Here is a 13,082-nt window from a genome sequence, read left to right as displayed (position 1 = left end):
AGAGAGGGTGGGTTGAGGAAGCGAGAGAGAGGGTGGGTTGAGAGACCAAGATAGAGAGGGTGAGGAGGGAGAGAGAGAAAGGGTGGGTGAGAGAGAGAGAGGGGGTGAGAGAGAGGGGGGTGAGAGAGAGGGTGGGTGAGAGAGAGAGAGGGTGAGAGAGAGAGGGGGGTGAGAGAGAGGGTGAGAGAGAGAGAGATGGTGGGTGAGAGAGAGAGGGTGGGTGAGAGAGAGAGAGAGAGGGTGGGTGAGAGAGAGAGAGAGGGCGGGTGAGAGGGAGATAGAGAAAGGGTGGGTGAGAGAGAGAGAGGGGGGTGAGAGAGAGGGTGGGTGAGAGAGAGAGGGTGAGAGAGAGAGGGTGGGTGAGAGAGAGAGAGAGAGAGAGGGTGAGAGAGAGAGGGTGGGTGAGAGAGAGAGAGGGTGGGTGAGAGAGAGAGGGTGAGAGAGAGAGGGTGGGTGAGAGAGAGAGAGGGTGAGAGAGAGAGAGGGTGGGTGAGAGAGAGAGAGGGTGGGTGAGAGAGAGAGGGTGAGAGAGAGAGGGTGGGTGAGAGAGAGAGAGAGGGTGAGAGAGAGAGGGTGGGTGAGAGAGAGAGGGTGAGAGAGAGAGGGGGGTGAGAGAGAGGGTGAGAGAGAGAGGGTGGGTGAGAGAGAGAGAGAGAGAGGGTGGGTGAGGAGAGAGAGAGGGTGAGTGAGAGAGAGAGGCTGGGGTGAGTGAGAGAGAGAGGCTGGGGTGAGTGAGAGAGAGAGGGAGGGTACATCGTACATTGTCCTGTAGGGTTGATCAACAACAACAACAACAACAAAAACCAATCATGAAGAAATGAGGTCAGTTTCCACATGTACGCTGATGACACCAATCTCTCCACCACCTCCCTCGGTCCCTTCACTCCATCTGTACTGTCAGACTGCTTGTCCGATATGCAGTCCTGGATAGCCCGCAATTTCTTTCAGTTAAACATTGGGAAGACTGAAGCCATCATCTTTGACCCTTTTCCCTGGCGGCCGCCTAAAACAGACGTTAAGCTCCTGGCATATGTCAACGAGGACTCCTCTGGTATCAGTCCAGTACCAAGACTCAACCTCGCGAAGGTCAGGAAAGTGTAGTCAAGAATAGTTAATTGATAGATTTCTCTTGGAGATGGTTATATCCTTGCCAATACTGAACAATGAGGAGAATGTATTTTGCAACCTGACCACTACCTGAGACATCAGGACCATGTAGGGGGAGATTCTAATCAATGACCTCCAGACATCCCCAGATCTTCTGATAAATAACCTGGAAGAGCAAGAATGGCTTGTATCTGATGTCTTGTGCTGCATGATGTTGGGACACTGCTGATATGTTGCGGGGGAGGCAATCAATATGTGGAATGCATGATGAAGATGAACTGAGGGACGGGTCTCAGACAGGCTCAGTCACATTGACAACACCACTATATGAAATGGTTAATGTTGCTCAGGAGAGTGGGAACATATAGGGGGTTAAATTGGTTAACCCCCGAAAACGGGCACTGGGATCGCGGTGCACGATTAACGCCGCCCGGTCGTTGAGATTCAGGCAGCTCGTAACAATTACCTGCCCTGTTGATTGGCTGCTCACCAGCAGGAGGCCCAGATACTGCCAGTGGCCGGCACCACTTAAAGGCAGCCCGCACCTCTTAAAGGGGAGGTGCAGTGTGTCCGCAGGAAGTGGTGGAAGTCAATGGTGAAGTGAATCTGTGCTGCAATATAGTGAAACACGGCAATGATAGGAACTCTGGAATTTTTAATGAGCAACAACTTGGCTGCTCAAAGTTTGATCTGAGTTGGTACCAGGCCTGCGAGAGAGCATGCACCAAGGTTCTCTGCTGATGCACTGGAGGCCTTGGTGCAAGAGGTGGGCAGGAGGAGGGACATCCTATATCCGCAGTGGGGGCATGAGGCCTGAGGCAGTGGGAGGCAGTAGGGGACAAGGTCAATACCAGGAGCATAGCACCACGAACATGGATACAGTGCAGGAAGAAGTGCATTGATTTAAGAACATAAGAAATAGGAGCAGGAATAGGCCATACGGCCCCTCGAGCCTGCTCCGCCATTCAATAAGATCATGGCTGATCTTCGACCTCAACTCCACTTTTCCGCCTGATCCCCATATCTCTTGATTCCCTTAGAGTCCAAAAATCTATCGCTCTCAGTCTTGAATATACTCAACGACTGAGCATCCTCAGCCCTCTGGGGTAGAGAATTCCAAAGATTCACAACCCTCTGAGTGAAGAAATTCCTCCTCATCTCAGTCCTAAATCGCCCACCTCTTATCCTGAGACTATGCCCCCAGTTCTAGACTCTCCAGCCAGGGGAAACAGCCTCTCCACATCTACCCTGTCAAGCCCTCTAAGAATTTTATACATTTCAATGAGATCACCTCTCATTCTTTCAAACTCCAGAGAATATAGGCCCATTCTTCTCAATCTCTCCTCATAGGACAACCCTCTCATCCCAGGAATCAATCTAGTGAACCTTCGTTGTACTGCCTCTAAGGCAAGTATATCCTTCCTTATGTAAGGAGACCAAAACTGTACACAGTACTCCAGGTGAGGTCTCACCATTTGGCACAAGTGGTCAAGGTGAGTGAGGTCAACTGTCAAGTGACATCTCCTACTAACTGCACCACTAGCCGCATCCACTGCTCCACACACTATACCCCATCACCCACCGACCAACAAAATCTTTCCATCAGTACTCAATTCTTCCCATCAGATGCTTCATCTCACCCTCACACATTACTACTGTTAGAATCATGAATCATAGAACATTTACAGCACAGAAGGAGGCCATTCTGCCCATCGTGTCCACGCCGGCTGAGAAACGAGCCACCCAGCCTAATCCCACTTTCCCGCATGTGGTCTGTAGCCCTGTAGGTCACGGCTCTTCAGGTGCACATCCAGATATTTTTTAAATGAGTTGAGGGTTTCTGCCTCTACCACCCTCTCAGGCAGTGAGTTCCAGACCCCCACCACCCTCTGGGTGAAAAAATGTTTCCTCGTTTCCGCTCTGTTGCAAGTCATGCACCCACAACTCACAGGTTACACACACTGGCAGCTATTCAACCATGACAGCCACATCACCCAAACACCCTGCAGGGCACTCACCGACCGCTTTCTTGCAGGAGAAGGTGGTGCATAACAGAAGGTAACAAGTGGCAGTGGCTCCATGGAACATGAACCCGCTGTCCTCTCTCAGGATGACAGTACTCCTGTCCCACCCCTGTCACTCCACCAGTGCCCTTGCTGTTGCCTGTCAGTTAGCCAGCCCACTCGCTGTAGAGTACTGAAACTTTATTATAGGAACAGGAGGAGGCCATTTAGCCCCTCGAGCCTGTTCCGTCATTCAATGAGATCTTGGTTGATCTGTGATCTAACTCCATCTCCCCGCCTTAGCCCCATATCCCTTAATACCTTTGGTTAACAAAAATCTATTAATCTCAGATTTAAATTTAGCAATTGAGCTAGTATCAAATGCCTTTTGCGGAAGAGAGTTCCAAACTTCTACCACCCTTTGCGTGTAAAAGTGTTTCCTAACTTCATTCCTGAAAGTCCCGGCTCTAATTTTTAGGCTATGTCCCCTAGTCCCAGTATTCAAGTCGAGGAGACCTCCAAAAACAAGGACAAATGCATCAGCGGCCAGAAGCAATAATCCAGCAACTGACCCGTAACTCCTGCATGGTCCCTTTAAATAGCGCTGGTGGGGGGGGGTCCTCCAAGCCGTTTACGACCTGTACAGCTGTGCGAGGTTAAGAGTTGGCTGGAAATCGCATCTGTCCCCTTTAAATCAGCGTTGCACACTGATCTACCACATAATCTCCCTACTTTACATGCTGCTGGTGTTCGTTAAGTGCGCGAGCGCAAACGCCTTTACCAAGATGGCGTCCTGCGCACGTCACGCCAGAACTGCGCGCGCGCATCCCGGACGCCATTTTCGGCCTTTAGGAGTCCACTTAGCGCCGACACGAAGGTCGCTTTGCGGCTCGATTTAGCACTGTATCATTACTGATTTAAAACTTCTCCTCAAGGCTCCATAGAGAGACCGACCTTCTGCATTAAGCTTCATGAAACAAGGGTTAAACTCACTGGTACTGATCAGAGGGATTGAAGTGAATGCAGAGAAGATATCGAATTGGAAACTCCAAAATTCAGTGTGATCCCCTCAAATTGGCTTTAAAATTATGCACAATATGGAAAACACTAAAAAGGAAGGTGTTTTATGTTCAGGTGATGACTTTTTGATATATGGAAGTACATGGGAGAAATAGCTTTTAAAGCTTTCCTGGCTTTTCAATGTATAATAATATTCGTAATGTTCATGATATACTGTATAAAACAAAAGATCTATATAGGAGAATAGATTGAGACAGATACATGATGCTAATAAAACAATGTCTAGTGCTGACCTCAAATGCTTTAAATTCAGTAAGTGGGGGTGGGGGGAGTGTAAGGGGACATGGGTAAGAAAGAGTTAAATTCAGAGTACTACCTTCATCACACAGTGAAACACACTGTGTCACAGGTACAAAGGTGCCCTCTCTGGCAAAGCACGAGAATGAGAGAGACAGACAGACAGAGAAAGAGACTGAGATTCAAAGCGAGAGAGGGAGAAAGAGAGACAAAGAGAGAGAGAGACTGTGAGAGAGACAGTGAGAGAGAGAGAGAGACTGTGAGAGAGACAGAGAGAGAGAGAGACTGTGAGAGAGACAGAGACAGAGAGAGAGATTGTGAGAGAGACAGAGAGAGAGAAACTGTGAGAGACAGAGAGAGAGACTGTGAGAGAGACAGAGAGACTGTGAGACAGACAGAGAGAGACAGAGACAGAGACTGTGAGACAGACAGAGAGAGAGAGAGAGAGACTGTGAGAGAGACAGAGAGAGAGAGACAGAGAGAGACTGAGACAGAGAGAGAGAGACAGAGAGAGACTGAGACAGAGAGAGACTGTGAGAGAGAGAGAGAGACTGTGAGAGAGAGAGAGGGTGAGAGACACAGAGACAGAGAGAGAGACTGTGAGAGAGAGAGAGACTGTGAGAGAGACAGAGTGAGAGACACAGAGACTGTGAGAGAGACAGAGACAGAGAGAGAGACTGTGAGAGACAGAGAGACTGTGAAAGAGAGAGAGACAGAGAGAGAGACAGAGAGACTGTGAGAGAGACAGAGACAGAGAGAGACTGTGAGAGAGACTGTGAGAGACAGAGAGACTGTGAAAGAGAGAGAGACAGAGAGAGAGAGAGAGAGACTGTGAGAGAGACAGAGAGAGAGAGACTGTGAGAGGGAGACAGAGAGACAGAGACTGTGAGAGAGACTGTGAGAGAGAGAGACTGTGAGAGAGAGAGAGACAGAGAGAGAGACTGTGAGAGAGAGAGACTGTGAGAGACAGAGAGAGACTGTGAGAGGGAGACAGAGAGACAGAGACTGTGAGAGACTGTGAGAGAGAGAGACTGTGAGAGAGAGAGAGACAGAGAGAGAGACTGTGAGAGAGACATAGAGAGAGAGAGAGACTGTGAGAGAGAGAGAGACAGAGAGAGAGACTGTGAGAGAGACATAGAGAGAGAGAGAGACTGTGAGAGACAGAGAGACTGTGAAAGAGAGAGAGACAGAGAGAGACAGAGAGACTGTGAAAGAGAGAGAGACAGAGAGAGAGAGAGAGACTGTGAGAGAGACAGAGAGAGAGAGACTGTGAGAGAGAGAGAGACTGTGAGAGAGACAGAGACTGTGAGAGGGACAGAGAGAGAGAGACAGAGAGACTGTGAGAGACAGACAGAGAGAGAGAGGGACAGAGAGAGACAGAGACTGTGAGAGACAGAGGGAGAGACAGAGAGACTGTGAGAGGGACAGAGAGAGACTGTGAGAGACAGAGGGAGAGACAGAGAGAGACTGTGAGAGGGACAGAGAGAGACAGAGAGACTGTGAGAGACAGAGGGAGAGACAGAGAGACTGTGAGAGGGACAGAGAGAGACAGAGAGACTGTGAGAGACAGAGAGAGACTGTGACAGGGACAGAGAGAGACAGAGAGACTGTGAGAGACAGAGGGAGAGACAGAGAGAGACTGTGAGAGGGACAGAGAGAGACAGAGAGACTGTGAGAGACAGAGTGAGAGACAGAGAGACTGTGAGAGGGACAGAGAGAGACAGAGAGACTGTGAGAGACAGAGGGAGAGACAGAGAGAGACTGTGAGAGACAGAGGGAGAGACAGAGAGACTGTGAGAGGGACAGAGAGAGACAGAGAGAGACCCTCCTGGTTGGGGTGAGCACAATCTGTGTCAATTATGCGTCTGAAAATGGGCCATAACCAATTTTGACCCCAATGAACTTTGGGTTGATTTTTTTTTATTCGTTCATGGGATGTGGGTGTCGCTGGCGAGGCCGGCATTTATTGCCCATCCCTAATTGCCCTTGAGAAGGTGGTGGTGAGCCGCCTTCTTGAACCGCTGCAGTCCGTGTGGTGACGGTTCTCCCACAGTGCTGTTAGGAAGGGAGTTCCAGGATTTTGACCCAGCGACAATGAAGGAACGGCGATATATTTCCAAGTCGGGATGGTGTGTGACTTGGAGGGGAATATTATCTTGATCATGGTATAACAGCAACTCCCTTCCTCCTCAGGTTTGAGAAAACTGGAAGCTTTGTTTGGGTTCCTTATTGCAGTTATGGCTGTCACTTTTGGATATGAGGTAAGAGTGGATGCATTTGCACTTTGGTAACTTTGATTTGTAATATTTTAAACTGCAAGATCCTTGGAGTCACTTCATTATTTTAATCGGCTCGCTGTTGGCGATGTCTAAAACATTCCGAAAAACCTTCACAACACAAGACCTGACTCTGATTCACTTTCTTTTTTCATAATTCTTTTGCTGATATTTCTGAATCTTCTTGAACGGCATCTGGTTGAGTCACATGACCCAGGTGCAGCATTTTGACAAGTTTACAGGTGAAGTGAGCAAAGCCTTGAAAAAGGGCCTGGCACACACAAGGGCAACAGGTGCATGGGAACAACACCACCTCCAAGTACCAGAACCAAGTCCACAGCACCATGGGTGGCTCAGCGGTACAGGGCGAGGAGGAGAAAGGTCAGGAGAGCAATAGTGAAAGGGGATTCTATAGTTAGGAGAACGGACAGGGTTTCTGCGGCCGCAGACATGAGCCCAGGATGGTATGTTGCCTCCCTGGTGCCAGGATCAAGGATGTTACCGAGCAGCTGCAGAACATTCTGGAGGGGGAGGGTGAACAGCCAGAGGTCGTGGTCCATATCGGTACCAGTGACATAGGTAGAAAGAGGGATGAGCTCCTGCAGGCAGATTTTAAGGAACTAGGAAAGAGATTAATAAGCAGGACCTCAAAGGCAGTAATCTCCAGATTACTCCCAGTCCCACGCGCTAGTGAGTTTAGAAATAGGAGGATAGAGCAGATGAATGCGTGGCTGGAGAGATGGTGCAGGAGGGAGGGCTTTAGATTCCTGGGGCATTGGGACCAGTTCTGGGGGAGGTGGGACCTGTACAAGCCGGACGGGTTGCACCTCAACAGAGCCGGGACCAATATCCTCACGGGGAGGTTTGCTAGTGCTGTTGGGGAGGGTTTAAACTAGCTTGGCAGGGGGATGGGAACCTGAACGTAGATTCAGAAGGGAGAGAAGCAGAGCTGGAAATGGAAGGCAGAAATTTAGTAAGTGAGTTTGGAAGGGAGAGGAAACAAAGGCTAGAAAATAGACAACAAAGGAGTTTGGCAGTGCTTAATGGTAAATTAAGCACTGCAAGGAGTATAGTGAATAAGGCAGATGAGCTGAGGGCACAGACAGACACGAGGCAGTACGATATCTCAGCTATTACTGAAACATGGCTTAAAGAGGGGCGGGAATGGCAGCTCAATGTTCCTGGTTACAGGGTTTTCAGACGAGATAGAGAGGGGGATAAAAAAGGAGGGGGCGTCACAATATTGGTTAAAGAAACAATTACAGCTGTGAGGAGGGATGATATGTTAGAAGGATCATCAAATGAGGCCATATGGGTTGAGCTAAAGAACAAAAAAAGGGGCAGTCACACTGCTGGGAGTGTACAATAGACCCCTAAACAGTCAGTGGGAGATAGAGGAGCAAATATGGAGGCAGATTTCTGAGAAGTGCAAAAACAATAGGGCAGTAATAGTAGGGGATTTCAACTACCCTAATATTAACTGGGATAGAATCAGTGCAAAAGGTACAGCCAGTACGGAGCAAGCCCAACGAGAGAGGGGGCAGTTCTGGATTTAGATTTAGGGAATGAGGTTGGGCAGGTGGAAGGAGTATCAGTGGGAGAGTGTTTTGGTGGTAGTGATCATAATTCAGTTAGATTTAGCATAGTTATGGAAAAGGACAAAGATCGAACAGGAGTTAAAGTTCTCAATTGGGGAAAGGCCAATTTTACTAAGCTGAGAAGCGATTTAGCAAAAGTGGACTAGAAACAGCTACTTGAAGGTAAATCAGTGTCAGAGCAGTGGGAGGCATTCAAGGGGGAGATTCAAGGGGTTCAGAGTAAACATGTCCCCACAAAGAAAAAGGGTGACACTGCCAAATCTAGAGCCCCCTGGATGTCAAGGAACATACAGGGTAAGATAAGGCAGAAAAGGGAAGCTTATGTCAGACACCAAGAGCTCAAAACTGCAGAAAGCCTAGAGGAGCATAGAAAGTGCAGGGGTGAAATTAAAAAGAAAATTAGGAAAGCAAAGAGAGGGCATGAAAAAATATTGGCAAGTAAAATTAAGGAAATCCCAAAGATGTTTTATAAATACATAAAGAGCAAGAGGAGAACACAATGACACAAAGATTGGTGGCATTGTAAGCAGTGTAGATGAAAACATAAAATTACAAAGGGATATTGATAGATTAGGTGAATGGGCAAAACTGTGGCAAATGGAATTCAATGTAGACAAATGTGAGGTCATCCACTTTGGAGAAAAAAGGATAGAACAGGGTACTTTCTAAATGGTAAAAAGGTAAAAACAGTGGATGTCCAAAGGGACTTATGTGATTCCCCTCCAAGTCATACACCATCCTAACTTGGACATATATCACCGTTCCATCATCACCACTGAGTCAAAATCCTGGAACTCCCTACCTAACAGCTCTGTGGAGAACCCTTGCCACACGGACTGCAGCGGTTCAAGAAGAAGGCGGCTCACCACCACCTTCTCAAGATTTTTTTTTTATTCGTTCATGGGATGTGGGCGTCGCTGGCAAGGCCGGCATTTATTGCCCATCCCTAATTGCCCTGGAGAAGGTGGTGGTGAGCCGCCTTCTTGAACCGCTGCAGTCCGTGTGGTGAAGGTTCTCCCACAGTGCTGTTAGGAAGGGAGTTCCAGGATTTTGACCCAGCGACAATGAAGGAACGGCGATATATTTCCAAGTCGGGATGGTGTGTGACTTGGAGGGGAACGTGTAGGTGGTGTTGTTCCCATGTGCCTGCTGCCCTTGTCCTTCTAGGTGGTAGAGGTCACGGGTTGGGAGGTGCTGTTGAAGAAGCCTTGGCGAGTTGCTGCAGTGCATCCTGTGGATGGTACACACTGCAGCCACTGTGCGCCGGTGGTGAAGGGAGTGAATGTTTAGGGTGGTGGATGGGGTGCCAATCAAGCGGGCTGCTTTGTCCTGGATAGTGTTGAGTTTCTTGAGTGTTGTTGGAGCTACACTCATCCAGGCAAGTGGAGAGTATTCTATCACACTCCTGACTTGAGCCTTGTAGATGGTGGAAAGGCTTTGGGGAGTCAGGAGGTGAGTCACTCGCCGCAGAATACCCAGCCTCTGACCTGCTCTTGTAGCCACAGTATTTATATGGCTGGTCCAGTTAAGTTTCTGGTCAATGGTGACCCCCAGGATGTTGATGGTGGGGGATTCAGTAATTGTAATGCCGTTGAATGTCAAGGGGAAGTGGTTAGACTCTCTCTTGTTGGAGATGGTCATTGCCTGGCACTTGTCTGGCATGAATGTTACTTGCCACTTATCAGCCCAAGCCTGGATGTTGTCAACTAGGGATGGGTAATAAATGCCGGCCTCGCCAGCGACGCCCACATCCCCAGAATGAATTACAAAAAACAATTACCCAGTTAAATTTACCCACATTCCCTGCAATTTAAAGTGTCTCAGGATTCAGAGGCTTGCTATAACATTACTCATTTAACAGACCGTGTTTCTCTGCCCCACAGTATGTGACTGTAAGGCCAGACCAGGGACAGCTGCTGAAAGGGATGTTTGTGCCCAGTTGTCAAGGCTGTGGGACCCGACAGCTGCAGCAGGCGGTTGGCATCGTCGGAGCTGTGATCATGCCCCACAATATCTACCTGTACTCAGCCTTGGTCAGGGTGAGTGTCCCGCCTACATGGGCGAACGTGGAACAATATTTAAACGTGGGCACACCGCCAAGTCCAAATACGATAGTGAGAGGAAACAGGTCTCTATTTATATTCTCAGTGCCTCACCACGGATCAGTTTTTTGGTATATTAATTGATACTATCTGTAAATTTAACAATTTCCTTTTAGTTTCAGGTGGGTAAGTGAGGAGGGGTGCATTTGGTCAGGGTGGGGGGTGGGGGCGGATGGGGGTGAGGTGAGTGCGAACCATACCCATTGGCCTAATTTTCAGGCCCGGGGTATTTTAACTCCTAGGCCTCATTTATTGGCCGCTGGTCCACTTCGCACTGCACAGAACGAGCAGCCCTTGGACATCTGCCAGCTTCCCAGTAAGTGGCAAGGAGGGAGTTTCAGGAGGTTCTGGCGGGAGAGAATGGGGAGAGTCCGTGGCAGGAGAGGCCGTTAATTTTCTTATGGGGCCCGGAGGACACTGCTGCTCCTCCTGGCCCCACAAAGGAAGGTTTTACACTTAGCTTGGAGGACCTCTTCTGTCTGCAGACCAGGCTCAGCCTGACGGCAACCCATCGCAACTTCCCCTGTTCAGGCCCCAGCTAAAATGCAATTGGGGCCCCATTGGCATAATAGGACCCCGACCTGCATAAATTCATGTGGCCCCACCTGGTTTAGGCGGCCACCACAGCCGCCCACAAAACCCTGAAGGTTAATGTCTGGAAAGGGTCGAGTTCCAAGCGGGTAAATAACTTTTTCTTATTTAACTCCCTGCCTGCTTGGTTTCTACCGGGTGACTGGGTAAACATCGACCCGAATGTTTCAAAACAAAGGAATATTAGAATTTCTGTCAGATCTAAAACAAAATAGCTCACAGATCTCTCCACTCTCCCTTACAGAGTGTTGGGATTTCATAGTATATTACCATGGGGACTGGGGTCTGGTGCTCTGGAGTCTAGTTCCTGGTCGGCTCTGAAGGTTATGGATTTAAGTCTCACTCCATAATACAAGGTTATGGATTTAAGTCTCACTCCATAATTCATCTGTTTTTTTTAGTTCTGGCCGTTTGTATATTCGGTGGCCCTGTAGGTAACACCTATCTGTCTGAACACTTTGGTTGCCTTGGCAACGGGCAGTTGAAAAGACTATCTGTAATCACCAGGCATTGTTCTGTGATTTATAAATGCGAGAGGTTCGAGGATCTCTTGACATTCACCTGAGGAAGGAGGAAGCCTCCGAAAGCTTGTGAATTTTAAAATAAAATTGTTGGACTATAACTTGGTGTTGTAAAATTGTTTACAATTTCCATAATACAAGGCTGACACTCCCAGTGCAGTGCACTGTCGGAGGTGCCGTCTTTCAGATGAGACGTTAAACCGAGGCCCCGTCTTCCCTCTCAGGTGGACGTAAAAGATCCCATGGCCACTATTCGAAGAAAAACTGGGGAGTTCTCCCCGCTGTCCTGGCCAATCCCGCAGCCAACACCTCCAAACAAAAACAGATTAACACGTGATGCATCTCATTTGCTGTTTGTGGAATCTTGCTGTGCACACAATGGCCGCACGTTGCCTCCAAAATAAGAGTCGTTGCACTTCAAGGTAGTTCAATGTGTGAGGTACTTTGAGATGTGTCTGACTGAAGCTTCAGGTGACACAGCGTGGGGAGAGAAATGGTGAGGGGAGCAAAATTGAGGGATTAACCAGTGCTGATGTTCTCTCTTTCTCAGTCCAGGGAAGTGAATCGAGCCAATAAAAATGAAGTGACGCAGGCAAATCGCTACTTCTTCATCGAAGCCTGCATCGCTTTGTTTCTGTCATTCCTCATCAATGTCTTTGTGGTCTCGGTGTTCGCCGAAGCTTTTTATAATCAGACCAACGAGCAAGTGGTGAGTGTGGGATTCATCGCACTCCATTCGAAACATTTACGTACACCAGTTTCTAACTATTGCAGCCCTTCCAGCAAACTGGCACCATAGGTCAGGCGAGAGTGTGGCAGAAGTGCCCATGACGCAGGCAGGAAACTGGATGCACCAGGTGACTGGGCATTCACTGCCAGTTGCCGCAGGGCTTGTTTGGGGCAGAACCTCCGCCTCCCTCCGAACAAGGTCACGTGCGTCGGAGGGGTCGTGGTCAAGGGGGGAGGGGCTGGGGGGACTCCCAAGCCAGGTGTTTCCCCCATTCTATCCTGAAATCCTCCACCCAGCTGGTATACTGGGTGAGAAGAGGCAAATGGTGCCCACCTACGGGTCCAGGCCTGAGAAGGAGGAGGAACAAGAAGAATCAAGGAAGCAATCCAACTCATCCCAACGATTATGGAGAAAAAGAAATTTCCAGCCCCCTTAGAGAGGAACACATTCTGCTTGTTATGTCGAATTTTACAGCCAGTAATCCTGCCCAGAAATAGGCTGCAGCGAACTGGAATACTTGATACATGTTTCAAAATGAAAGAAAGTTACCGCAGTTCATGGTGGGTAAAAGGGAACGATTCACTCCTGTCTGGGACTGTACGGCCCGTGTGTGTCTCAGTGTCAGCTCCTGTACATGTACAGTACACAGCGGGTAAAAGGGAACGATTCACTCCCGTCTGGTACTGTACGGCCCGTGTGTGTCTCAGTGTCAGCTCCTGTACATGTACAGTACACAGCGGGTAAAAGGGAACGATTCACTCTTGTCTGGTACTGTACGGTCCGTGTGTGTCTCAGTGTCAGCTCCTGTACATGTACAGTACACAGTGGGTAAAAGGG

The 13,082-nt window shown here is 48.8% G+C and overlaps 1 protein-coding gene across 4 annotated transcripts in view; it reads left to right on the top strand.

Moving 5' to 3' along the window:
- Nucleotides 1-13,082, top strand: part of LOC137307324 (natural resistance-associated macrophage protein 2-like) — a 218,548-nt gene that overhangs the window by 127,508 nt on the left and 77,958 nt on the right. For all 4 annotated transcript variants that reach the window (XM_067976801.1, XM_067976800.1, XM_067976799.1 and 1 more), the window contains 3 exons: nt 6,621-6,688; nt 10,185-10,340; nt 12,066-12,224. In XM_067976801.1, the coding sequence (XP_067832902.1) occupies nt 6,621-6,688; nt 10,185-10,340; nt 12,066-12,224 (383 nt within the window). The remainder of the gene's footprint in view (nt 1-6,620; nt 6,689-10,184; nt 10,341-12,065; nt 12,225-13,082) is intronic.

This window comes from Heptranchias perlo, chromosome X, assembly GCF_035084215.1.
Source record: "Heptranchias perlo isolate sHepPer1 chromosome X, sHepPer1.hap1, whole genome shotgun sequence".
Classification (NCBI taxonomy): domain Eukaryota; kingdom Metazoa; phylum Chordata; class Chondrichthyes; order Hexanchiformes; family Hexanchidae; genus Heptranchias; species Heptranchias perlo.
Note: the sequence above shows the minus strand (reverse complement) of the source record. Positions and strands in the feature narration are given on the sequence as shown.